The sequence below is a fragment of the Pseudophryne corroboree genome, chromosome 3 (assembly GCF_028390025.1).
Source record: "Pseudophryne corroboree isolate aPseCor3 chromosome 3, aPseCor3.hap2, whole genome shotgun sequence".
Classification (NCBI taxonomy): Eukaryota; Metazoa; Chordata; class Amphibia; order Anura; family Myobatrachidae; genus Pseudophryne; species Pseudophryne corroboree.
Genome location: NC_086446.1, coordinates 60,645,483 through 60,673,303, shown reverse-complemented (window position 1 = coordinate 60,673,303; position 27,821 = coordinate 60,645,483). Strand labels below are relative to the sequence as shown.

At 46.0% G+C, this 27,821-nt stretch overlaps 1 protein-coding gene across 1 annotated transcript in view; it reads right to left on the bottom strand.

The window, feature by feature from the left end:
* Positions 1-27,408, bottom strand: part of LOC135057160 (NACHT, LRR and PYD domains-containing protein 3-like) — a 131,032-nt gene extending 103,624 nt beyond the window's left edge. The window contains exons 1-4 of the mRNA XM_063963058.1: positions 27,274-27,408; positions 23,435-23,570; positions 23,249-23,321; positions 21,237-21,374 (exon numbers count right to left, since the gene is read on the bottom strand). Coding sequence (XP_063819128.1) covers positions 21,237-21,374; positions 23,249-23,321; positions 23,435-23,570; positions 27,274-27,408 — 482 coding nt within the window. The remainder of the gene's footprint in view (positions 1-21,236; positions 21,375-23,248; positions 23,322-23,434; positions 23,571-27,273) is intronic.
* Positions 27,409-27,821: the final 413 nt, after the last annotated feature.

Genomic DNA, 27,821 nt, shown 5'->3' with positions numbered 1-27,821 from the left:
GCCCTCCCCTGCCCCCTTGCTGAGCCGACCTGGCTGCTCTCTCCCGCAGAGAGCAGCCAGAATGTCGGCAAGTATGTACCACATCCTCCCTGCATATTACATCCTCCCTACAAACCACATCCTCCCTGCATACTGCATCCTCCCTGCATAGCACCTCCTCCCAGCATTTGCGATACAATTGCATCTTTGATGACCATCACAACCATCGGTCGCAATGTTCATCTGCGACTCAGGCTAAGTTAGCCTGAGCTTACTCAGGTTTGCTGTCGCAGGTGGCCTTGCAAGGCCAAGGAAACTACATCCACGATGCAGTCCTTGGCCTCACCACTCCTGGAAAATATAAATATATACAGTGTCGGACTGGGGCATGCAGGGCACACCGGGGGGAATGCAGTGGTAGGGGCCCATGTTTAGGGGTGCGGCCAGTCCATAGAGGGGGTGTGGCCTGCCACCTCATTGGTTTGACTAACCATTAGAAAGTGCAACGTCTGGGCCTTTTCAAAAATATATACAGTAAATTCAGCTGCTGCATGCATGATAATGTACCAGATTAATAACAGATTAAAAACAGTAATGCACTGTAGAAAATACACTATTGTCCAGTATAAGGTAACATATGTATAATGTATATTTCAAGTGTACAGTCTGCAACCTGATCCCCTGTGGGCCAGTCCAAGCCTGAATATATATATATATATATATATATATAGCGTTGGTGTCGGATCGGCACTCTCCGCAATGTAGGACAAACTGCTCAGGTGCCTTCTGGAGAGATTAATGCAGGTAAAGAGCTGTATAGCAAACAGCGGCACTCAGAGACTGACAAAGCCAAATGAAGATAAAGTGCTGGTGCTTTTTATTCCATAATGCAGGGTGGGTGTTCCAACGTTTCGGGGCGCGCAAGCCCCTTTGTCAAGGTGAGCCAAATACAGAGTGATAAGAAAAACATAAAACAGTTACCTTTATGGTGAAGGAGACCCACGAGTGGGAAGGACAGCAGCGTCCGGGGGAGCGTGATGCTTCCGTCCCGGGTGTGATGACGTATGTGCGCCGTGTTCACGTGATACTCCTGTGCGTCACGGACCATCGCGTCACCGTGGCAACCTGACGCGCCGTGCTTGTCCTGGATGCTTTTGGTAGACGCGAATGTCAGGGTCGCAGAGGAGGGGTGATTCAGGCTGGGGGGGTGCAAAGGTGTAAAATTAGTGTTATAAAAATGGAAGAAACAATTTAGAGTGTTGCATCAAATTAGAAGACATAACTGTCTGGGATGATCGAAAACGGCATGTGTTATTGCCTGGTAAATAGGAGTTACTGGCATGTGTAAACATTTATAAACATATATAAACAAAGATAAGCAATAACCATACATTGGAATAACTCATGCTTAGACTGTCTGGGATAGGGAACGCTTAAGATTGGGCCGGTTGAAGAGAAGACTTGTATCTTATAGATATATACTTGAGACGTATTATATTATATGGTCTTCGACCCAAAGGTGTATAGGCAGTTGTCCCGACTGTAGCAGGTTGTAAACATATGCAGAAGTCATTTGAATAAATGACTGCGACTGTGCGTTTTTTTTTTAAAAACGCTCCATTGTATTCTGTCATTAAGACCCTTCGGTCTGACAGTGTCCAATTGGAGAAAATAAGCGCTTGTGAGTGTAATAACAAGATATAAAGAGAATAGCCAGGTGGGTGTAATTATAGCCAAGAACACTTATCTGTTTTACAAGAACTTCCAACGAGTGTTCATCATTCAGGATTTACATGTAAAGAAGAAAAGCACAACAAAACATGGGTGGTCATTCCGAGTTGTTCGCTCGCAAGGCGATTTTAGCAGAGTTGCTCACGCTAAGCCGCCGCCTACTGGGAGTGAATCTTAGCTTCTTAAAATTGCGAACGAAATATTCGCAATATTGCGATTACAAACTTCTTAGCAGTTTCAGAGTAACTCCACACTTACTCGGCATCTGCGATCAGTTCAGTGCTTGTCGTTCCTGGTTTGACGTCACAAACACACCCAGCGTTCGCCCAGACACTCCCCCGTTTCTCCAGCCACTCCCGCGTTTTTTCCGGAAACGGTAGCGTTTTTTCCCACACGCCCATAAAACGGCCTGTTTCCGCCCAGAAACACCCATTTCCTGTCAATCACACTACGATCGCCAGAGCGAAGAAAAAGCCGTGAGTAAAAATACTACCATCATAGCAAATTTACTTGGCGCAGTCGCAGTGCGGACATTGCGCATGCGCACTAAGCGGAAAATCGTTGCGATGCAATGAAATTTACCGAGCGAACAACTCGGAATGACCACTATAGTGTGTACCGTTCTCAAACTAAAAAAGTTGTAATTTGCATTAAAGGGCAATTAAATTAGGGAACATGCTTATTCCTAATAGGACATATTCATTAGCCCAATCATTAAAGAATAAAACAAAATACAAATTTAATATGTAAAGACATACAATGGCTGGACAACACATGTACAAGATTAAAAATTATTGAAAGCTTATCTGTCCATCAAAAAGGGAAATCTGCAAAGAAACTGTCCCAAGGACATAAAATAGCCAGAGAACATGCGTACAGGATTTAAAAAGTTCAATCGCTTATCTGTCCATCATAGGAGATCAGCAGCAAACAGTCCCAACGTGTTCCGACGACAGAATCTGGACTTTTTTAAGGGGATAAGTCCAGATAAGCCATTGTATGTCTTTACATATTAAATTTGTATTTTGTTTTATTCTTTAATGATTGCCCTTTATTGCAAATTACAACTTTTTTAGTTTGAGAACGGTACACACTATGGGGTATATGCAATTGCGGTCGAATTCCCGAAATTGTCGAATTTCGGGTCATTTTCGCCCAAAAAAAAAATTCGCCTATGCAATTCAGTGCTTTCCGACCAAAAAACGGACTTTCAAAATTCGACTTTTTGAAATTCGAATTTTTGCAAATTCAACTTTTCTGCAATGACACAAGTGTTGCAATTCGACCAAAGCATATTCAATTCAAGTTTGGAAATTCGACAGCAGTGCTTTTAGACAGCAAATTCGTCATTTTCAATCCGCCACACTTTGGAGGGTGAAAACAATAAAAAAAAAATTAAACATGTTTTTTTAGGTGTTTTTTTTTTTAGGAATAGCATATCTATTTATATTAGAAGGGATTAGGTACTTTTTTTTTTTTTTTTTGGAGGCACAAATATTATTTATATATTTTTTAAAATATTATTTTTTTTTATTTATTTTTTTATTGCTGGAACGGTAAAATCCTAAAAAAAAATGGCGTGGGGTCCCCCCTCCAAAGCATAACCAGCCTCGGGCTCTTCGAGCTGGTCCTGGTTCTAAAAATGCGGGGAAAATTGACAGGGGATCCCCCGTATTTTTAAAACCAGCACCGGGCTCTGCGCCTGGTGCTGGTGCCAAAAATACGGGGGACAAAACGAGCAGGGGTCCCCCGTATTTTTAACACCAGCATCGGGCTCCACTAGCTGGACAGATAATGCCACAGCCGGGGGTCACTTTTATGCCGTGCCCTGCGGCCGTGGCATTAAATATCCAACTAGTCACCCCTGGCCGGGGTACCCTGGGGGAGTGGGGACCCCTTCAATCTAGAGGTCCCCCCCCCAGCCACCCAAGGGCCAGGGGTGAAGCCCGAGGCTGATAGCCTTTTGTGATAATGAAAAGAATATTGTTTTTTACAGCAGTACTACAAGTCCCAGCAAGCCTCTCCCGCAAGCTGGTACTTGGAGAACCACAAGTACCAGCATGCGGGAGAAAAGCGGGCCCGCTGGTACCCGTAGTACTACTGGAAAAAAAAAACCCAAATAAAAACAGGACACACACACCGTGAAAGTAAAACTTTATTTCATACGTCGACACACACATACTTACCTATGTTCACACGCCGACATCGGTCCTCTTCTCCATGTAGAATCCAGGGGTACCTGAAAATAAAAGATCAATATACTCACCTCAGCCATGGTCCAGAGATAAATCCACGTACTTGTAGAAAAAAAACAAACTGCAAATACCCGACCAAACGGACTGAAAGGGGTCCCATGTTGACACATGAGACCCCTTACCCCGAATGCAGAGAGACCTGTCAGTGACAGCTGTCACAGAAAGGTCTCTAAAGCCAATCAGGAAGCGCAACTTCGTTGCGCTCATCTGATTGGCTCTGCGCGTCTGAGCAGACAGCGCATCGCACAGCCCCGTCCATTATATTCAATGGTGGGAACTTAGCGGCTAGCGGTGAGGTCACCCGCCGGTCAGCGGCTGACCGCGGGTTAACCCCACCGCTACCCGCAAAGTTCCCACCATTGAAAGTAATGGAGCGGCTTTGCGATGCGCTGTCACAGCACAGACAGCGCACAGCCAATCAGGTGAGCGCCACGGAAGTAGCGCTTCCTGATTGGCTGAAGGGACTTCAGTGACAGGAGTCACGTGATGTCCCGGCATTCGGGAGAAAGGGGTCTGATGTGAAAGCATGGGACCCTTTGTTTTTTTGCCAAGTACGTGGATTATCTCTGGACCTGGATTTACCTCTGGACGCTGGAAGGTGAGTAAAAATTTTTCACAGGTACCCTCGGATCGTCGGAGACCGTGGCAGTCGGCGTGTCAACATAGGTAAGTATGTGTGTGTCGGTAGTGTGTAATAAAGTTTTACTATCAAGGTGTCTGTGTACTGTTTTTATTTGGGTATTTTTATTCCAGTAGTACTACAGGTACCAGCGGGCCCGTTTTTCTCCCGCATGCTGGTACTTGTGGTTCTCCAAGTACCAGCTTGCGGGGGAGGCTTGCTGGGACTTGTAGTACTGCTGGAAAAAACAATATTATTTTCATTATCACAAAAGGCTATCAGCCCCCCCATCCGCAGCCCATTGGATGGGGAGGGACAGCCTCGGGCCTCACCCCTGGCCCTTGGGTGGCTGGGGGGGGGACCCCTTGATTGAAGGGGTCCCCACTCCCCCAGGGTACCCCGGCCAGGGGTGACTAGTTGGATATTTAATGCCACGGCCGCAGGGCACGGCATAAAAGTGACCCCCGGCTGTGGCATTATCTGTCCAGCTAGTGGAGCCCGATGCTGGTGTTAAAAATACGGGGGACCCCTACTCTTTTTGTCCCCCGTATTTTTGGCACCAGCACCAGGCGCAGAGCCCGGTGCTGGTTTTAAAAATACGGGGGAACCCTGGCCAATTTTCCCCCGGATTTTTAGAACCAGGACCAGCTCGATGAGCCCGAGGCTGGTTATGCTTTGGAGGGGGGACCCCACGCCATTTTTTCCCCCGGGTTTTTCCCGTTTTTTAAAATCGCGGCAAAATCCGCCAAATCGGCCGATTTTCGCCCGCGGTTCTGGCGAATCCGTTTTTCATTGAATATGGTGAATTCCGGCAGCCACCTTCCGGAATTCACCTGTCGAATTAAGTAGAATTAAAAAACGGCGAAAAATTGCCGCGATTCGCCGTGAATTGCATATACTATAATATAAATTTACTAAGGTGGGAGATTTTTATAACTGGTGATGTTGCCCATAGCAACCAATCAGATTATATCTATTATCTGCTAGAAGCAGCTAGATAAATGGTAAGTAGAATCTGATTGGTTGCCATGGGCAACATAACCAGTTCTAAAAAACTCCCACCTTAGTAAATTTACCCCTATGTTTTGTTGTGCTTTTCTTCTTTACATGTAAATCCTGAATGATGAACACTCGTTGGAAGTTCTTGTAAAACAGATAAGTGTTCTTGGCTATAATTACACCCACCTGGCTGTTCTCTTTATATCTTGTTATTACACTTATTTTCTCCACTACCTATTTTTATTTATGTGTATACCATACACAAACTATATATATATTTTACAAAGACAGCACAAATCTGACATGGGTTTAGAATGCCAGGACGGTGGCTGGAGAGAATACAGGGCAGGTGTTGTTGTTAGCAGGCCTGGCGCTACCCGCTCAGCAAAGGGATGCAGTGCAGGTAGGTGCCAGGTAGGAGAAGTGCTCCACCTGCCCTGCATCCCTGCTGCTCAGCTGTTGCGCCGCCTGTCCCCCTGCTGCTGCCAGCTACTGTGCCTGTCACACTGACAGGCAGCGGTGCCGGCAGCTTGTATCCTCCTCCTCTCACTTCCCTGTTACAGCGGAAGTTTTTGGCCAAAAAGGGGAGGGGCTACATGGAGCTGAGGGGGCGGAACTACATGGGACTTAAGGGGCGGAGCTACACGGGACCAGGCTGCTACAGTCCAGATCCTGCCTGCCAGACAGCTCGGTAAGTGGATGAAAAGTGAGTGAAAGAAAGAAAGTATGTTTGTGTGTATGTGTGTGTGTGTGTGTGTGTATGTATGTATGTATGTATGTGCTTCTATATCTGTGTATGTGTATGTATGTGCATGTGTGGGCCAGTGGCGGAACTAGCGCCAATGCAATGCACCCGGGCCCAACACCATGAAGGGGCCCATTACCAGCGGCATTACAATGAGTCAGATTGACTCATGACATGCAGCCCGTCACTGTGCCACTGGCCGCAAAAAAATGAGTGTGCCGAAGGAGAGGAGTGTGGGGGGGGGGGGGTGAATGTGAGTCGCTGCGCTGTTATCACTTCATATGAAGGGTAATGAGGGTATGATCACACCCCTTATCACCCTTCAAGGCAAGTCAGTTCCACATCACCTCTCTCCGCTGGTCGCTCACACACACTGCATGCTTGGAGGAGGGACACATTGAAGGCGTGAACAGCTGCAGGGAGGGTCGTTGCGGAGCCTCAGCCGCTGTGGAGAGCAAGCCATAAAGCCAGGCCAGCTGTGAGTCTTAAAGTATTTTTGTTTCTGTCCTGCAAATTTTAAAAATGTGACTCCCGGGCACAGTCATTCAGTCTCTCCCTCCCTCTCTGTCTTTCTCTACCTTTCCATCTGTCTCCCTCTCCCTTTCCCTCTCTCCCCCTCCTCCCCCTGAATCTCTCTCTTTCTCCATCTCCCTCCCTCTCTCTCATCTTTCCTCTCCCTTTCCATATGTCTCCCTCTCTCCCCCTCTTCCTTCCCCTCTCTCTCTTCTCTCTTTATCTTTACCTCTCCCTTTCCATCTGTCTCCCTCTCCATCAGTGGCATAACTACTGTGGGTGCAGGGGTGCAGCTGCTATGTTGCCAGGGCTACTTTAAGGACCCGCTGCTCCTCCTGCACTCAGTTATGGGCTTCCTCCAAGGCCCCTAGCCCCCTTTACCCCAGCTAAGAATGACCGCCGCTGTTAGTATAAACCTAAGCCTAATGCCGGAAAGTACCCACCCCCATCAGAGACCTCTGCTGGAGTCGGGTGGTATTCATGTGACAGCCGGTCAGCTGACTGACAGTCACATGACCCCCTCCATGAGCCCGATGGCTCACTTTCCCGATGGTAGATGCTAGAATCAAGTGGGCTAAGGGACCTTTCCGTCTGGGGGAGGAGTCATGACACAAGGGGAAAGAGCTAGGCCAGCGGGATAGTTCCTCTACTATCCACACCACCAAGTATTACCTTTAACCCTGTTAGGCCATAGCTCCTCCCCCATGTGACGTGTCTCCTCCCCTAGATACGTCAGAAGGTCCCTTCTGCCACTCCGATATAGAACCAACCCTTTCCCGATGGTCGGCATGCCGACCAACAGGGACTATTTCCACTCGTGGGTGTCCACGACAGGTCAGCCATACTACACCCCTGGAGTCCGGTAGTGTTTGCTTCCTCCTCCCTCACTCTTTCCCTGACACTCTTGCTACTTTCTCTCTCTTTCTTGCTCCCTGACAATGCTGTCTCCCTCCCTCCCTCATTCTTCCTTCCCACTCCCTCTCTCTCCCTGATACTGTCTTTCTCTCTCCCTGACACGGTCTCCCTATCTCCCCCTTCCTGGCTCTCTCTTTCTCCCAGACATTGTCTTTCTCTCCCTCTCTCCTTGACACTGCATCTCTCTCCCTGACACTGCCTCCCTCTTACTCTCTCTGACCCTGTCTCTCCCTCTCTCCCTGCCACTGTTTCTCTCTCTGACACTTTCAATTTTTCTCTCCATGACACCCTCTCTCTCTCTTGTTCTCTCTCTCTCCATCTCTCTCTCTTTCTCTCCCTGACATTCTCTTACTCTCTCTTGCTCTCCTCTCTCTCCCTGACATTCTATCTCTCTCACTCCCCTCCTTCTCTCTTTTGCTCCTCCACGTCTCTCTCTGGCAACCTCTTGCTCCCTGGTGCCTTCTCTCTCTCTTTCCCTTTCTCTTTTCCCTGAAACCCTCTCTCTCGCTCCTCTCTGTCTTTCTCTCACCCCTTTTCCTGACACACGTCTTAGGCGCGCGCTATCACTATGTAAAGTGTGGGAGAGCGCAAATTTATTGTTTGCAGGAGGGAGCCGAACACCCTAGCACCGGCCCTGACTGTCAAGGTTGAGAAGCTTCTGGTTGCAGCAACCTTTCCGTGTGTGCTAAAAGGGTTTCGGACACAAGAGGCATGGCTCCTGATGGTGGACAAGCTGCCCAGGTGATAGGCCAGGGGGTGGCTACTATTAGGGGTCCATTGGAGAACTTGTGTGTGCATTTTGAAGACTCTGTGAACTCTGCTTTGCTGTAATTTACCTGTGAATCCAGCACCTGCTTGTGCAACTGCCTGTGGTAGAAAATGAATGTATCTTGGATTTTACTCCAGTGTATGTGATTCCTGTCACAATATATATATATATACATACACACATATATATATATATATATATATATATAAAATCACAAAAAATGTATACACACTGATTTATTATACAGAATTACAAAGTTTATTAAGATATATTCAAGTAATATTATTAAAGTTGCAGAAGACAAGTCTAGTATTTTTGAGTGACCGCGGGTGTTCAAACTGATGATAATGTGGATGGATGGAATGGCAAACATCATGAATCATTTCATCTGGTATTTGGGTGCATTCTCGTTAATTTGCAGCTCTCAACTGGGGCAGATGTATTAACCTGGGGACGGCATAAGGAAGTGATAAACCAGGGATAAGTGCAAGGTGATAAATATACAAGCCAATCAGCTCATATCTGTTATTTTACATATTGGAGCTGATTGGCTGGTGTGTTTATCACCTTGCACTTATCACTGGTTTATCACTTCTCCAGGTTAATACATCTGCCCCACTGATTGGAGCAGGTTTTGTGCTATAAACCTTATCTTTGGCGTATCCCCATAAAAAAAGCCCAGAGGTGCGAAGTGTGAGTTGTAATAATTCAAAGTGTGTAAACATTTTTTTTGGGACCCTCTGTATATATGCTGTGAGGGGATGGGCATCTGCAGTGAAAGCAGTCTTTTAAGACAACTGAAAAGACTGTTTGCGGTGATTTCACAGAGACAACAACCACTGTTTCTGAGAAGCTTTTCCTGAAAAGCAGAGAAAAGAACTGAGAAAAAAATATTGGTGTTCATTCCGAGTTGTTCGCTCGGTAAATTTTTTCGCATTGCAGCGATTTTGCGCTTAGTGGGCATGCGCAATGTCCGCAGTGCGACTGAGCCAAGTAAATTTGCTATGCAGTTTGGAATTTTACTCACGGCTTTTTCATCGTTCTGGTGATCGTAATGTGATTGACAGGAAGTGGGTGTTACTGGGCGGAAACTGGCCGTTTTATGGGTGTGTGTGAAAAAACGCTACCGTTTCTGTAACGAAGAAAAAACCTCGTAATGCCGTGAGTAAAATACCTGACTTAGGGGGTCATTCCGAGTTGTTCGTTCGCAAGGCGATTTTAGCAGAGTTGCTCACGCTAAGCCGCCGCCTACTGGGAGTGTATCTTAGCATCTTAAAATTGCGAACGATGTATTCGCAATATGCGATTACACACCTCTTAGCAGTTTCAGAGTAGCTTCAGACTTACTCGGCATCTGCGATCAGTTCAGTGCTTGTCGTTCCTGGTTTGACGTCACAAACACAGCCAGCGTTCGCCCAGGCACTCCCCTGTTTCTCCGGCCACTCCTGCGTTTTTTCCGGAAACGGTAGCGTTTTTTCCCACACGCCCATAAAACGGCCTGTTTCCGCCCAGTAACACCCATTTCCTGTCAATCACATTACGATCGCCAGAGCGGTGAAAAAGCCGTGAGTAAAATTCCTAACTGCATAGCAAATTTACTTGGCGCAGTCGCAGTGCAGACATTGCGCATGCGCACTAAGCGGAAAATCGCTACGATGCGAAGATTTTTACAGAGCGAACGACTCGGAATGAGGGCCTTAATAGCAAATTTACTTGGCGCAGTCGCACTGCAGACATTGCGCATGCGCATTAGCGACTAATCGCTCCATTGCGAGAAAAAAATAACGAGCAATCAACTCGGAATGACCACCTATATCAACACTGTTGCTAAATAGAGCCCAGATATACAAGTGTCACATATCAGGTTAATTAGTGCAGTTTCATGAAGCAGTTTTGTTGTATCCGATCAGAGTGGCTCACTCATGCCAGGCATCTTGCGCCACATTGCTAGGTACTGTATATGAGGACACATCTGCATCTGGTATGCGGTTAAAATATTGCCCGTCGGGATCCCGGCTGTTTCAATACCGATGCCGGAATTCCGACAAGGGTACTATACCGCCACCGGTATACCGGCGAGTTAGGTGATTCTCCCTCTGTGGGTGTCCAATAGAACCTGTGGCGAGCAAAGCTTGTCACCAAGCACACAAGGGGCTTCGTTTCACTCGCCCCCTGCCAACATTCTGGCTCACGGAATGTCAATGTCCGTGCGCCGGGATCCCATTCTGAACCCCTGCATCTACATGGCTACCCTGTTCACAGAACATTCCTTTACTGATCAGTAGGAGAAAGTTTTCTGTATCAGTAGTCCAGTTCTTCTCAATGGCTGAGGAATATTGCAGAGCGGTTCCTTCCCAGAGAGGGACCATGTTGTTTAAAGTGAATGGATTCATGTTTTCAAAAAACATGCAGCACAGGGCAGTTTGTTATTGGGAGGAACACTGGGAATTGTCCGTGCTTTGCCAAGACAATAGAATTGTGCTCTCATTGGGTGTCACAACCAATCTCTGAGGGGCTTATTCAGAGCTGGTAGCAGTTTTTACTAAAATAGCAATAACTGCTGCTGATAAAATTGCATGCACGGGTCCACCCAGCATAGGACAATTCAATTGCATAAAAAAAATCTCTAAGTAGAGGATGACTCCTGTATATGCAGCCTGACTGCATATGCAGGAGCATTGATACCATGTTTCCTATCGCAGGAACCGCAGATGACATATCTGGCCGCTCTGAAAAACTGCCTTGAAACGCCTGCTTTTCCTGCACCACTCCCCCCAATGCCACAACGTTGCCCCCGACTCAATCACTAGGCAATCACTTCCTTTTGGGATGCGATCACAAAGTGAAAGTCCGCACATGCACAATGCAGCAGCAGGGCTTCATGGGAGTGTCAGGGGCGGAGCTATGCTCCGTGTCCCGACACATTTGAAAAAAATAAATAAATATTTGTTTGTCCTGTGTCATCAATGGATGTGAACCATATGGTTCCCTCCCATCCATGGCAAAAGTATTCGACATCGGCCATAAACCAACAATGATTATGGATCATCCCTATTGTGGGGTGAGAGTTTGCGTCTGGGTGCTTCCGGGGTGTTGGCAGTGAATGCGGGAGGGGGGGGGGGGGGTGCCTGGGTTCTCCTGGGGTGTTGGAAGTTAATGCAGGGAGGAGAGTGTGTGGTCTGTGTCAGAGTGCTGCTGGGGGGTTGGCAGTGAATGCAGGGAGGAGAGTGTACGTCTGGGTCGTGTTAGAAGTTAATCATACTTGCCTTCTTTAAAAATGTATTTATTTCATAACAGTTTCTTATATAGCACAGCAAATTCTGTTGCACTTTACAATTGGAAACAGCAGTGATAAGACACACTGGGTAACAACAGACAGACAAAGAGGTAGGAAGGCCCTGCTCGCAAGCTTACACTCTATAGGGAAGAAGGCATTGATAAACAAGGATAGTTGCTACCTATTACATAATGGTCCATCAGATAAAGGTTCAGGTAGGGAATTGAGCACATCACTAGCTGAGAATGAGCATTTCAAGTCAGATCTTATCAAACTTGTCTATGAAGTAGGAAGCAGGATCTTGCACAATGATACTGGCTGGTGGTTTGTTTGAGAGAGATCTGAGAAGTGAATTAAATGTATTAAAAAGTCACTTGGGGTTAAATGCTTGAGCAGAGATGAGATATTGGAAATATGTGTGTTTATCAGTCTCCAGGGCATTAGAATTGGAGTGGAATATAGGTCAAAATTCAGACCTGATCACAGCAGCAAATTTGCTAGCTAATGGGCAACACCATGTGTACCTCGGGTGGGGGAGGGGGGGGGGGGGTGCAGATATAACATGTGCAGAGAGAGTTAGATTTGGGTGGGGTGTGTTCAAACTGAAATCTAAATTGCAGTGTAAAAATAAAGCAGCCAGTATTTACCCTGCACAGAAACAATATAACCCACCCAAATCTAACTCTTTCTGCACATGTTACATCTGCCCCCCCTGCAGTGCACATGGTTTTGCCCATTAGCTAACAAATTTGCTGCTGCGATCAACTCTGAATTAGGCCCACGGCTATTTTTCAACAGGAACGCTCCGAAACACCATTCCTGAAGGTGTTTGCAAAATGACGTCACCTGAAATGGCATTCAGGAACGTCGTGGCCGCTGGCCCTGTAAAGTTTTGGAGGGCTGGTGCGGGCATCAGTAAGCATACCGCTAGTTCCCACAGTGGATTGAGACACGCCTGTTTCCTCGGTGGTGTGCATTTTAAGATTTTTTTTTTTTTACATTGTTACAGACGAAAGTGCTTCCACAGCCCCCAGCACATCTAAATCCATTGTGGGGACTGCGGGAGCTAGTGGTATGCTTACTGATTCCCGCACCCACCCTCCCAAACTTTACAGGGACAGCGGCAAAGACGCTTACTGGGTCTGCGAGGGCTAGTAGTGGGAGGATTACTCACAGGCAGCACCCACGCTCACCCCTGACAATGCGCATGGAACCCCTGGAAACTCACAAGAAACCACTGGCAATGTGTTGAAAACCCCTGGCAATGCACAGGAAACCCCTGGCAATAAGCAGAAGACCCCTGACAATGCGCATGAGTACCCTGGCAATGCGCATGAGACCCCTGGCAATGAGCAGGAGACCCCTGACAATGCGCATGAAACCCCAGGCAATGCACATGAGACCCCTGGCAATGAGCATAAAAGCCCTTGAAAACTTTGTTTTACCCTACCAGGGTCAGCGGCACCACTGTTTCAGGTGGGCCTCATGTTGTTGTGTCATTGGGGTGGGAGGTGGATACCTTGAGCATTGTTGTGGGGGCATGGTGTGTATGCAGTTGGCGATCTTGCACTGTGGGGGTCGTTCTTTCTGGGCCACCATACTTTCTTCTTTCTCTTTCATTAAGTTTTAGATATATGGTAGTTTAGTTATACCTTAAATAGTTTAGTTTTCAAATAAAGCTGACCTTACTTTCCCCTTATGCAAGTCTCTGTGTCTTTATAATGATTAAGGTGGTATTGCTTTGCTCTTTCTCTGTCGGGAGGGGCAATCATCAGGTGATGGGGAGTTTAGAATCCATTCTTGCGGGACCTCAGGGGACCACCCAGAAAAGTTGTGATTGTTCCGCAGGTTCCAGGGGAGTAGGTAAGTGAATGGAGGGAGGGGTAAAGAGTGTGTCTCTGGTGCTACTGTAGTGTTGGAAGTGCATGCATGGGAAGGAGCATGTGTATCTAGGTGCTGCTGGGGTGTTAAGAGAAAAGGTGAGGGGATGAATGTTTGGGTACTGCTGGGCTGTTAGTAGTGAATGTGTAGGTGTGTATGAGTGTGTGATGCTGGGTTGTAGGTAGTGAATTTGGGTTGGGGGAGTGTGTGTCTAGTTCTGCTGGGATTGGGGTGTTGGTAGTAAATGCAAGAGGAGAGGGGCCCCAACGTAATTCTCACCTGCGGGCTCCTGGTATGAAATTACACCACAGGCACCAGAAATGGTAGCGATACCTCCAGTAGAGTTGATGTGGAACAAGAGGTCTGTCAGTGATGTGAAGGCAACTAGGGGCTTCATAGGGAGCTAATAAGTATTGGCAGATGGACCTCGCCTAGTTATACAGGGACATTGCCTGGTTATATTATGGTTATAATTTTGATAATAAAAATCTGTAATAAAAGCCACTTGTCAGTATGTATTACACCAGTACGTGGGCTACAGCAGTGTGTAGATTAGACTTTGTTGTCTTCACTGGTTCTGCTGTGTCCATTCATCATATACTTCAGATTCTCCCATTCAGCTTCTGATTGACAATCTTCTCCGGATGCCTCTCAGAAAAAAGATGAATCGATGGCTGTATGTGGGAAAAATTTACAATGAATTAATATACCAACCTTCTCTGAGATGCTCAGTATGTGCTAAAAGTTTCTTAAACAACGGTAAGTGTCTTGAATTGCTAGCATTGGGAGCCATCAATACTAATGTGGTGAGATGGTTCATCCAATATCCCTACTGGGATTATACTATATACAGTATATGCCATTTCTGTATGTGTGTGTATGGGAGAGTGTAATAAGGGTACATAACATTACACTGGAGGAATGACTCCATTCTCCACTTTACTTGGACCATAGGAGATGAAATACTGGGAAATGATTGGCACACTTTGGGGTAAATTTACAAAGATGGGAGTTCTATTTAAGATGGGATGTTACCCATAACAACCAATCAGAATCCACTTCTCATTTATCTAGCACCTTCTTGAAGATAATACCTGGAATCTGAGTGGTTTCTATGGGCAACATCCCATCTTAAATAGAACTGCCAACTTAGTAAATGTAACCCTTTATTGGTGGGAAATTAGAGGGGAAGGTGCGTCCATATGGTGGCTGCAGCTGTGGAAATATACTGTAATAGCCTACAACTTGCAAGCATTGGCGAGACCCCGGCGAGTCTGCCCTATGTTTTAAAGTGTCAACAGCTGGTCGGTTTGCCTTTTAATTGATTGCCATTTTAAAAAATCTGAGCAAAATCACCGGGATCTCGGTGATGTCTGCAAGTTACAGTCTATTACATTTCTTCCTTTGGGACAGATTTTGATTTGGAAGTAAAGTAAAAACAGCAAGTAACTTTGTGCCTGAAACAAATCACTGTGCAAATATATTTATGTTTTTGCATGCAGGGTAAATACTGGCTGGTTTTGCATGTAGCCGACAATTGTTGGACAGCTTTATTCTTGCACTGCAGTTTAGATTTGAGCCATCCTCCACTCATATTTCAATTTCTCTGCACATTTTATATCTCCCCTCATCCATCCCCCTTACCTCCAACTCAGAATCAGCCCCTTTGAGTCCAGTTTGTATTAGTTGTAGAACTAAGGGCCTGACTCAGTGGTATTCGCTGTTGTGATTTTGTTTTTTTTTGCAAGAAAAGTTTTTTGAGATTTTAAAGTCACAACCATGAAAGATAACAAAATACCATGGCAAAAGGCATCCAATACATGTAAGAAGGAACAAAGAGCAGTGGTCTAGACAGGACTTATTCCCCTTTCACATCGCAAAGGTGGATCGCACCCGGGAATTGTACACGGGTCCTTCCTGGGTGTGACCCACCATGAGACCCCTTTCAGACTGGCAACTCGTCGTGGCAATATCTCGGTTCGGGTTGCCATCGGGGGTGGAGATGGTGCTGGCGTCATTGGGGGCGGGTGCAGAGGCCATTGACCTATACAAGTTTATCCTCTGGCACCAGTTAGTAAGGGTATGGGGCATGGTGGACTTCCATTGTAAGGAATCACAGCCTTAACTGCACTGTTGAGATATTTCAAAAGTGATTTATTGTACACAGACAGCAACATAGCAGACAGATTCAAGAACCAAAACTCTATAGCCCTTCTGGACTATCCAAGCCAAAGATCTCTCCCATGCAACTGAAATCACTATCCCAATAGGCCTTCAAAACTAGACAAGACCACCATGTGTAAAGGGGAGTACCAAAAGCCATACCACATTTCCAGCAACTCGCTGACACTCCTGGGTCCCTTTTACACAGAATAGATACCATCTCGGACTGCATCTGCTGCAGCCCATAGAAGCACAATACGGCTGTCAGGGAAGCATTCACACCCACAATCCCTTTCTCCCCCATGGCTTCTAGGGATTGTATTGGCTAAAGCCCTAGAAGCACATTAGAGCTGGCAGAAAGACTTCCTATTAGAAGTCCTATCTGCCGATCACAGTCCGGCAAGTGATTAGCAGATAATGTATCCAACAGGAATCCACTGCAATCACTGGGTGCTCACTGGTGGTGGTGGATTTTTACTGGGGGTATTGCAGACTTGCAGCCTCTAGGTAAAACCTGCCACTGATCAATAAGGATATCAGTGTCAATTTTAGTTAGAGGGAGGTGGCGGACAAAGAGTATCACCACACCCAAAGACCTAATTTATTATTGCTGAAGTGTGCATGGAGATAATCTCGATTATGAAGTATTGGAGCATTACTTTCCCTAAAGTGGGTCACATCCTCTCTGTCTGCATGAAGCTCTGTAAGAAGTCTGGACCTATTAAGGCCCTTGGAGTTTACTATTTTAACTTTAAGAGTCATCCAGACAGACAGAGAAAAAACCCATAACAATTAAGTGGAATACAAAATCAACAATACAAAAACCTGTAACAAAGGATCCAGTACCCAATGGAGGAATAGGAGAATAGGAAAAAAGGGACATGGGTATAAAGAAAACTAAAGAGAAAAAAGAAAAAGAGCAAAACAATAGGCAATCTAAAAGAGCATCAGTAATAACCCACGAAAGCCAAACAAAACATCATGCCGCTCCAAATAAGCATAGGAAGAAAAAGTCTTCCCATGATTAGGATAAAAATAGGCAGTATAGAGGCACTGGGGGATCAGTGCCAGTGACAGAACATGCAATATACAGTAAATATGACTAGTAAATATGAAAAAGTAAGAGCATCATTAAGTGTAAAATACAAAATAGCTAAAAGTACAAAATTAATCAAAACATAATCAATCTAATGGCAGTAGAAATAATAATAATAATAATCCGTAGTAAACACTCAAAAAATATTACTCAGGCATACTAGAAAAGAGAACCTATGAAAATAACAATATAAACCAGAAAATACGATAACCAACAGTTCATGAACATAAAAGGGGGAGGAAGAATCAGGCACTTCCTCACCTTTGTTTAATAGCAGAAATCCGGCCAGATGGCGAGACCTACATGATGGTCAATATAACCAAAGCGCAGAATAAGGAATACAAATCACATTACCATAGTCCAGTATCATCAGACACATACCCCTTTCACACCACGCAAATAATTCGGTATCGACCCGGTATATTGCCAGGTTGACATGGGTAGCTGTACAGTATGAAAGGGTTAGTTCAAAAATCTCAGGTCGCCTGACATGGTAATTGAACCCGGGTTATTACCGGGTCAGGTGCAGCATGAACGGGTTACCCAGGGCGATTCGACCCGGGACCCATTCAATGCATAGGGAGAGGTGGTGCAGAGATGATCTCATCTCCCAGCGCTGCCCTCGCACTTGCCCCCGATGACGACGTGGTCCCTGCCCCCTGATGGCAACCTGACCCGGCAGTGTTAGGGTCCAATGCTGGGTCATACCCGGGATTGACTTGTTTCCAATTCTCAGGTGCGACCCAGCATTTGCGACATGAAAGCGGTATCAGAGACATACTGCCTCTGCTGGTGGTGATGTTGGGTGCTCCGCACCTGTTGGAAGGCTCCGGCATGCAAAGCTTCTTTCTGCGGCTAAGGAATAAAAGAAGTATCGTGCCATTCCTTATTGCTAGTAAGTCCAGGGCAAAGCAGAAGGCAGCAAGATCAGATGGATCCTGGAAGACAGCAGCATTTCATATAAAGGCCTCAGTAGTTGATGCAGTTGGAGAGTGTATCAGGATAAGACATAAAAAATCTGAACACTGTTACTATTTAAATCTACACCCTCTACTTGGCGTAGTTTATGGGAATAATAATGCAGCCTGAAGATGACATCATATTTTTTTTGTCACTAGAAGATCTACATGGCTTTAGTGCTCTGTGAGCTCTAACAAACATAATGAGTGCACTAGGTTTGCTTCCTAATATTTCATTAAAAATCTTAGGACATCATTCAGGCCCTGTGTAGCTATATCTTCAGGGATAGCCCAAACCTCAAGGTTGTTTCACAGGCCTCTATTGTCTAAATCATCATTTTATTTTTGCAGGAGGAACAAGCCCTTAGATTGAGCATGGATCGAGTCCCGTTAAGCCACATATCTCTTCTAGCATGGCTTCCTTGCCTTCCTCCAGAGTCACCACTCAGGCTGACAGTTGAGAGATGTCAGCCTGAAAAAGCACTACTTATGCACTGTCTCCTAGAGTTTAATTTCCAGAAGCTCAAAATTCCGCTTAGAAGGAAGCTTCTGTTTGATTGGTAAAGACTTGAGGCTGCTTGATGGCTGACAGGTGAGGAGTATCTAAATGTACAGTATTTGAGGAGTCCACACTCTGGGAAGGACCTGGAGAAGCAGAACTTGGTGAGGGAGGCTATGGCCACTGATTACAATGCTAAAGAACTCAGAAATTGATGTAAATCATAGTTAAGAGAAGATTCCTGTGGCTTGAGATTGACCTTGTTGGAGGATCCTTTTTATACCTGCCCATGGGTCAAAAAAGTGAGAGCGAATCTAGCAGCAAGGGAGATATTCAAGGTAATCGTATGGAGGTAGAAGTTGAAACTATGCTCATGAAAAGATGTGCATTCACTGGGCACGCACCCCAGTAGAGGCTTAGGCAGTCATAAACACATGCATCACCAGATCATATGTAGCACTAACATGGAGAAGAGATCCAGGGAATCCCTCAATGATCAGCATGGTAAAACCATTCAGTCCATATTCCAAGAATGCTTAAAGGATGTGGGAAAACTTATTGGGCGCTGGAAAGAAAATGGGCAGCCTTGGGTACACCTCTGGGGTTTTCCCTCTTCCCCCGAAAGTCAAACGTAAATCAAAGTGTATGGTGGTGTATCTGGGGCGCCTTCTTTCTCTGGTCATGTGAGAAGACCAAAGCAATGGTCTCCTTATCAAGTAGATGGATACATGAGCTTAATATGGGTATGATAACTTAATTCTTGAGGAGTTTCAGTATAAAATTTACAACAATTTAATAAACAATTACATACATAAAACAATTATTAAAAGCGTACCAATAAGGTATGCTAGGAGCCGCAGGTGTTAAATAAGGCAGGTGGTCCAAGCTTCACCCTGCTCTAGCTCCCAAGCTTATCAACGGGTCAATAACCCCTATCTACTTGATAAGGAGACCATTGCTTTGGTCTTCTCGCATGACCACAGAAAGAGGGCGCCCCAGATACACCACTATACACTTTGATTCTAGCAAAGCACCAGAAACACTGTAGAGGATTAAATTGTACAGATTCCAGGGCCAGGCAAAAGTGAAAAAACAGCTATTTTTGCCGCCAATAACACAAGTAAGGAGGTACAGGAAGTGAGGTAATATCAGGCACTCACCCAGTCAATTAAATCTACAGGTCCTTCTTTGTTGCAGGGGGACTGGCACTTATGGAAGGGATAAGGATTCTCACATCAGGGTAACTACTGGCTTCACAGGGGAGCATTGCAGATAGCAGGGCAAGCAACATGGAGATCAGCAATGTGAGGCTGACCAGCAGGATCCAGAGGAGAGCAGCATCTATGTAGGTGCATCAGTGACTAGACCAGGGCAGACTGCTGTGGCACAGTCATAAGAGCATACCCGCCCACACTCTGGAGGCAGCAGGGATCAGGAAGCAGCAGCTCTGGAGAAAAGGCACAGAAGCTGCACACCATCAGAAGCCTCAGAAGGCAAGAACTCAAACAGGGCAGGCAGATCCCTGGAGCCAGTTCCCCAGTTGTGGATCTTTGCGTCTGCCCATTCCAGGTGCCAGGAGGGCAGCGCAGCAGGTTGCTAGGAAGTCCCGCAGAAAGGAAGGTACACACAGACCATTGCATAAAGGTCTTGGGTAGCTGTGGAAGAAAAAACACCCCAAGAGCAGGCTGGTATAGAGCCTGGGGAGGCTTAGGAATTGGATTAAAACTCATACAGATCTCATAGGAGGCCTAGCAGTAATGTCATACAAAGTCTAGGCATGGTTACATCTGTATATATAAGTGGAAGTGGAGAGAGCCTGCTTACATGGGTTGTGGGCCAATGGGTCGACAGTCAAAAGGTCAACATTGTCTAGTTCAACACTAAATGTTCGACATGCACAAGGTTGACAGGGTCAAAAGGTCAACACAGAAATGTCTGACACATGAAAAAGGTCGACATGAGTTTTTAAATTTTTTTGTTGTTACATTTTAACTTTCAGCATGCGGAACCACAATCAGTGCACCGCCTTCACTCACATGGCTCACTTTGCTCAGCATGCTTCAGGCAAGGAGTCAAGCTCCACTACCACTGCGCTTGGCACAGGTTACTATTCCCAATCGTAGTCCACGTGGATGGTAAAGTAAGAAAAAGTTGGAAAAAATAAAAAACTTTAAAAAACTCATGTTGACCTTTTCATGTGTCAACTATTGTCATGTTGGCCGTTTGAACCTGTCAACCTTTTGACCATGTTGACCAAGTGCATGTCAACATTTTGGTGTTGACCTATTGACTGTCGACATTATGACTGTCGACCTATCATCCGTATCCCCTTACATGTACTGTATCTGCTCAGTCTAACACTGACATTACACCATGTACCATGCATAGAGATGCAGATAACACAGAAATCACATTGGGACTGACTCAGAGCTACACAAATGCCCATATTGTGGATGGATCTTGCACTGTTTATTTGTCTATGCAGTGCAAATGCATCTACAGGCAATCCCCATATTGTGAATATGGGCATGTCATGAGCATATAGGGGGAATTGTGGACAATTCAGAGGTGGGTGTACACAGAGTTCCGTCTCTTGCACCAAGGATAGCGCTGGTGTGAATGTGTATTGATAGTAATGGTGGCTACTCTCACTGGTGGATGGGTAAGTGGCACAGCCACAGAGGTGCTCATCTCTGAGTACAGGCTGAGACACAATTATCTCTGGTGTGCGCTATGTGGCCGGCTTGCAGGCAACTTTGAATCATCCCCATTCTGTGCACATTAAATACACTTTTGAAAATAACACACTTTTGTGGATGTGACCCAATAATCTTACCCCAGATGCTGCAGAGGCGGCCAGATATACTCTGGAAGATTATTCTGTGACAGGACCAGCCTGGTCAGAGAGCGGTTTGTAGTAACAGCAGAGCGGAGATCATCACAGCAGGATGAGGTCAGATCACAGCTCCCTAACCTGATGGGAGATGAGGGATCTACATTAGTTAATTTCTTATCATTTTACAGCCTCACACTCAGCATGACATCATAACTTAACAGTTACTAATTTATCATCAAAGCTTCATGGCTGTTTCTAAATGATTAAGGCAAAAATCTTGCTTCAACAAAAACCTGCATTTTGCAAACTAGCACAAAATATTGCAGATTCTAAAATTCCTAATGGGAACTATAAAGTGGAGCTATTTATCAACCACATATACACCTGAACTTTTCCTGGCTTGTTTACCATTGCTAACTTCATGGGGGTAATTCTGAGTTGATCGCAGCAGGATTGGGAAAAACCATGTGCACTGCAGGGGAGACAGATTTAACATGTGCAGAGAGAGTTGGATTTGGGTGGGTTATTTTGTTTCTGTGCAGTGTAAATACTGGCTGCTTTATTTTACACTGCAATTTAGATTGCAGATTGAACACACCACACCCAAATCTAACTCTCTCTGCACATGTTATATCTGTCCCCCCCCCTGCAGTGCACATGGTTTTGCCCAACTGCTAACAAAGGCCCTCATTCCGAGTCGTTCGCTCGGTATTTTTCATCGCATCGCAGTGAAAATCCGCTTAGTACGCATGCGCAATATTCGCACTGCGACTGCGCCAAGTAATTTTACAATGAAGATAGTATTTTTACTCACGTCTTTTTCATCGCTCCGGCGATCGTAGTGTGATTGACAGGAAATGGGTGTTACTGGGCGGAAACACGGCGTTTTAGGGGCGTGTGGATGAAAACGCTACCGTTTCCTGAAAAAACGCAGGAGTGGCCGGAGAAACGGGGGAGTGTCTGGGCGAACGCTGTGTGTGTTTGTGACGTCAAACCAGGAACGACAAGCACTGAACTGATCGCAGATGCCGAGTAAGTCTGAAGCTACTCTGAAACTGCTAAGTAGTTTGTTATCGCAATATTGCGAATACATCGTTCGCAATTTTAAGAAGCTAAGATTCACTCCCAGTAGGCGGCGGCTTAGCGTGTGTAACTCTGCTAAAATCGCCTTGCGACCGATCAACTCGGAATGAGGGCCAAAGATCCTGCTGCGATCAACACAGAATTACCCCCCATGTGTAGATGGCATTAGCAGGTCTAGGATTTAGTTATAGTACTCTCCTAATCCCATACTTGGCAGCCTGGATGGTCCTCCTCTCCTTCCTCTCACTAATATATTTGTGATTATGTGCTAATATATGGCCACGCTGGCACAAAAAAGACACTGGGTCAGAACTTGGAAGTTCTTTCCTTTGCAGCCTCGATAAGCAAGTGGCAAAAGAATTCTAAGTGGGAGCAGTCAGCGCCAGGACAGTAAGAGGCCTCTCCTTGCATGAGATTTAGCAGGGGCACATGCATGATTTTTAGTGGAGGTTTCCATATATATATATATATATATATATATATATATATGCACTCCCTTTTTCTCAGCACACAGAAAAAGAAAAATACAGCACTCACTTGTTGAGGAAAAAAAGAGGTTCTTTTTATTCTTACAGATCCATAGAAGTCCATAATTCAGCTGCAGCATGACAGCTGTTTTAACCGCAACATAGTGGTTAAAACAGCTGTCGGGCTGCAGCTGAAATACGGACTTCTATGAATCTGTAAGAATAAACAGATCCTCTTTTTTCATCAAAACTTGAGTGCTGGTCTTTAATTTTCTGTGTGCTGGTAAAAGTGAGTGCCTATATTTAACCCCTTCTGGACCCTGCATCACCAACTTAATTTTCATTACAGTGTTCTGTCTTGTTTTTTATATACTGTATATGACAATCAGAGGGCACATTATCACAAAATTTGACAGGAATACGTTTTTACGGCAACTCACAATACAATTCAATATATATTACACAGAGACATTAATTACACAATTCCCAGATAGGATTTCATTTAACTGGAACACTTCAACGAAGCTCTCCTTTGCTGAAATAATGGGAAAAATATCGCATTTAACGGCAATTTAGGTTATTGCATGTATGAAATGACAGATTATACAAATTCATATCTATATTTATAAACTTATCACACTATATTACCAAAATCAGAAACATTCACATTTAAAATGTTAATGCCCGTGCAACCTCTGTAAGTTATATACTGTACAGCTGCTGTATATAGAGTCTTGGGTGCACCTGACTTGAAGGTTTTCTCCTGAGAATAGATACTGTAAATCTGAGGTGAAAAGAACAAAAAAAAAAAAGTTAGAATAAGAAGTGAAGCTGGTTCTGTTTGGAATTAAAGTTATGTTCCTTCGACTAAAAGCTGTCGGTGACATCCAGGTAGGTAATAGCTCTGTATAACTGACCTGTTTAGTCCTGCCACCTCATGTACCGGTAATCTCTAATTTGTGGCTATCTGTTAATGGTGAAGATGAAATTCCTACAGCATGTAAGCAGCTCAATGTCTCAGAACTAGTCTTGCCTGCATCTGCAGTATACAATGTAATGTGAGTGGTTACAGTATCGCTGTTTCTGTAAAATCACTCTCGCTTTTCTCTAAAGGCATACCTCCCGTGATCTGAGTCTTGTAATTCGGGACTCCCCGCCAAAAAGGGGGCATGGCCTGTTGTAAAGGGGGCATGGCTTTGTTGGAATTTCCTGCTATCGCAGGCCACGCCTCCCATTTTCGTCACAGTGGGGGCACGGCCAGTGCTCTGTGAGTTGCTGCCCATGCCCCCAGTTCCTTTGGCTCCCAGGAAAAGACGCTGTGCGCATGCAGTGCGCTAGCCTGGCTTTACAGTGCCCTAGCCTGGCTATCAAATCACTCTTCCATTATTCTCTTCTCAGGGTTCATCTTATCAACACTCTCTCTATTGGTTGGAGATTGCAAGGATTAGCCTTATATCTGAACTTGTGTCTCCTACCTGCAAGGTTTTGGATGAGGAGCTCTCTGCACTGCCTCCATTCCTTAACAATATAATTGGTGGTCTCTTGGACCCCCCTGGAGCTCTTCAGGAGGTCTGACCCAGTATGTGCTACTGCACATGTGCGGCTTCGCCACACGTTTTTCTCCAACCATGTCCCCTACGTATAGACAAACCCCTGAGACTCTCTGCTATATTACAGCTGTACATGGCACTACAGGCTCCCTTGTTGCACTATACCAGGAGTGGGGAACCTTTGGCCCCCCAGCTGTTGTTGAACTACACATACCAGAATGCCCTGCTACTGTTTTGCTATTTGGTGATGCTAAAACTGTTGCAGGGTATGCTGGGATGTGTAGTTCAACAACAGCTGGAGGACCGCAGGTTCCCCACCCCTGCACTATACCAGCACCTCTGATACTGTGGGGCCCAGTGCTCTTGGCTACCAGGGTGTATACTACCCTAGCACCCAGCACACTACACACCATGCATACCCACTCATTACCGGCTGACCTAACAGGTTGTAGTATGCGGTGTCCTAGCCACCTGCATACCCCCTGGTTAATAAACCTAAGCTCTGATCAAGTTGCCACTTGCGTGGACTAACCACCACTCACACGCCACTGTGTAACTGCATCACACTAGTACACCTGTGGGCCAGAGTTCTGCCAAGGGCCAACTCTGCTAAACACTGCTAATATATAACCAGTCCAATACAAGTAATGTATCCAGACTCCATTACTGACCCACAAACTTAAACCTCAATTTCAGCACCCTTTATCCAAACATTGATTACTACCATAGTCCCCTTTTTATCCTTAAAAAACTAGTTGGGAATGCAGCTGCAAAATGGAACTACTCGCCCTCAACCTTAAGCGGCATTGTGACTGGACCAATCTAGTTGTACAAATTTACAATATATGTTACTTACTCTTGCGTATCAAATTCCCATTTCCCTACAGGTTGCGTAAAGACTTGTTTTATTACTGTTCTGTCCTGCTACTGTTCTGTTCTGTCTTGTGAAGCGTGGTGTACGCTGGCTCTCCTCCAGATGCTTTAAAAGTTCATGTACATTGTCCTCAGTGACCTATCTGTAGGTGGTGGTTTTCTCACTAGCATTGGTGTGGACAGCGCTTAAAGTGGTCCTAGAGAGGTGGTGGAACTCACCCCCCTCCCCCTGGGGGCATGGTCTCAAAAAGAAAGGGGCGTGGTCACACAATAGTAATAATGCCCACAGTAGAAGCACCCCTAATACACATAATGCCCACAATAGTAGCACTCCATAATACACAATGCCCACAGCAGTAGCGCCCCTTTTACAATGCCCACAGTAGTAGTGCTCCTTATGCAATGTACACAGTACTGGTAGTTTCCACAGTGGAAGTGCCCCTTATAGAGAGCCCAGAGTAGTGGTGCCCCTTATGCAATGCCCCCAGTAGTAGTGCCCCCTATGTCCCCAGGAGTGAAGTGCCCCCTTACAATGCCCTCATTAGTAGTTCCCCCATTAGTAATGCCCTTAATGGTAATGCCCCTGTGTAGTATGGCCCCCAGTAGTAATGTTGCCTGTAGTAATGCCCCCAGTCGTTTAGCCCCCTGTAGTTCAGCCCCAATAGTTATGCCCCCAGTAGTTTAGCCCCCAATGGTTATGCCCCCAGTAGTTTAGTCCCTGTAGTTTAGTCCTCATGTAGTTTAGCCCCCAGTGGTAATGCCCCCTGTAGTTTAGCCCCTGCAGTTATGCCCCCAGTAGTTTAGCCCCCCAGTAGTAATGCCCCCAGTAATTTAGCCCCTGTAGTTTATCCCCATGTAGTTTGCCACAAGTTGTAATGGCCCCAAGTAGTTATGCCTCCAGTAGTTTAGTCCCCTTGTAGTTTGCCTGCTTGTAGTTTAACCCCCAGTAGTAATGCACCCCTGTAGTTTGCCCCCTCTGTAGTTTTGCCCCCAAGTAGTTTAGCCCCCAGTAGTTTAGCCCCTGTAGTTATGACCCCAGTAGTAATGCCCCTGTAGTTATGCCCCCAGTAGTAATGCGCCCCTGTAGTTATGCCCCCAGTAGTAATGTGCCCCTGTAGTTTGCCCCCAGTAGCTTGTTTCCTTGTAGTTAGCCCCCAGTAGGTAGCCCTTGTAGTTTAGCCCCATGTAGTTTGCCCCAAGTAGTAATGCCCCCAGTAGTTTAGCCCCTGTAGTGATGACCCCAGTAGTTAAGCCCCCCGTAGTAATGCCCCCTGTAGTTTTCTCCCTTGCAGCTTAGCCCCCCTGTAGTTTAGCCCCCAAGCAATAATGCCCCCAGTACTTTAGCCCCTGTAGTTATGCCCCCAGTAGTTTGCCCCCAAGTAATAATGCACCTAGTAGTAATGCCCCTGTAGTTATATAGTCTTTTTTTGTGCCTGCTTGCCCCCATGTAATTTGCCCCGAGTAGCTTGCCCTCAGTAGTTAGCCCCCTGTAGCTTGCCCCCAGTAGTTTGCCCCCCTGTAGCTTGCCCCCAGTAGACGAGCCGCTAATACACTCACACATATGTTAATTCATACCAAGCCCTGCTCCCGCGTCCGACATTAGGAGTTCTCCTGGTGTCCGCTCCTCAGCACTATGAGAGAGACGTCATGATGTCTCTCCCATAGTGCACACTGACAAAGCCGGAAGCTAGAGCTCAGTAGTGAGCTCCTGCCACCGGCTTCCGCTGTGGAGAGGGAGCCGTGTGCCCGCTGAGATTGTGTTACACAATCTCAGCGGGCGCCCGGCAGCTCCCTGCAGCATCGGGCAGATATCGGGTTAGGTGAGCCAGAGGAGGCGGAACTGCGTTCTGTCTCCAAGTGGAACTGACGGAACGTAGTTCCGCCCCGTTCCGGCTAACTTTAACACCTGGATGTGGACCTTGTCAATGCATCTGGGTGAGAGCCATCCTGGCTGTGCTGTTCCTGGTCAGGCACAATTGGCACTGGCCACCTGATGTGTCATGCTGTCTGTATGTTTAAGATGTTTCATTGTCCATGGGCCTGTTGTGCCTGCTCACTTCTCACTGGTCCATGAGACCTCTTCCCCAGAGCATTGCATAAGTACAGAAAGTGTGCAGATCTGCTTCTCGATATCGCTCCTTTATCCTGGCAGGGACTCTCATCAGTCCTTATAGTCAAACATGTTTCTTCAACCTGCATTCTTACTCAGGTATCTTACTCTGGTATCTGATGATGGATGAGCTTTGCAACATGTAGTGTTTATCCAAGTGTCCAGGATGTGGGAGAAAGGAAAGAGAGCCCTCTCTCTCCTGGCTGACGCTTTTAGCCGTGCAGAAAAAGGGGGGATTATATGCAGACTCTCCCCTTGGAATGCATGTTGGCCTAGTGCCCCTTCCCCTGATCTAGCTGTGGTGCCATTTTATGGCACCTTCACCCCTGTTCTCACAGAGTGGTGAGATAATGCATTTCCAAAAAAGAAACCTATCGACCGTGTTTCTCCTAGAGATATTTAGGACAAACCATCTCTTTCCCAGGCATTGCCCATAGCTGGCATACCTCTAAGCAGACAAATTTCTCCTGCCCACGGCCGGAACATTTTTCCTGCCACTGAC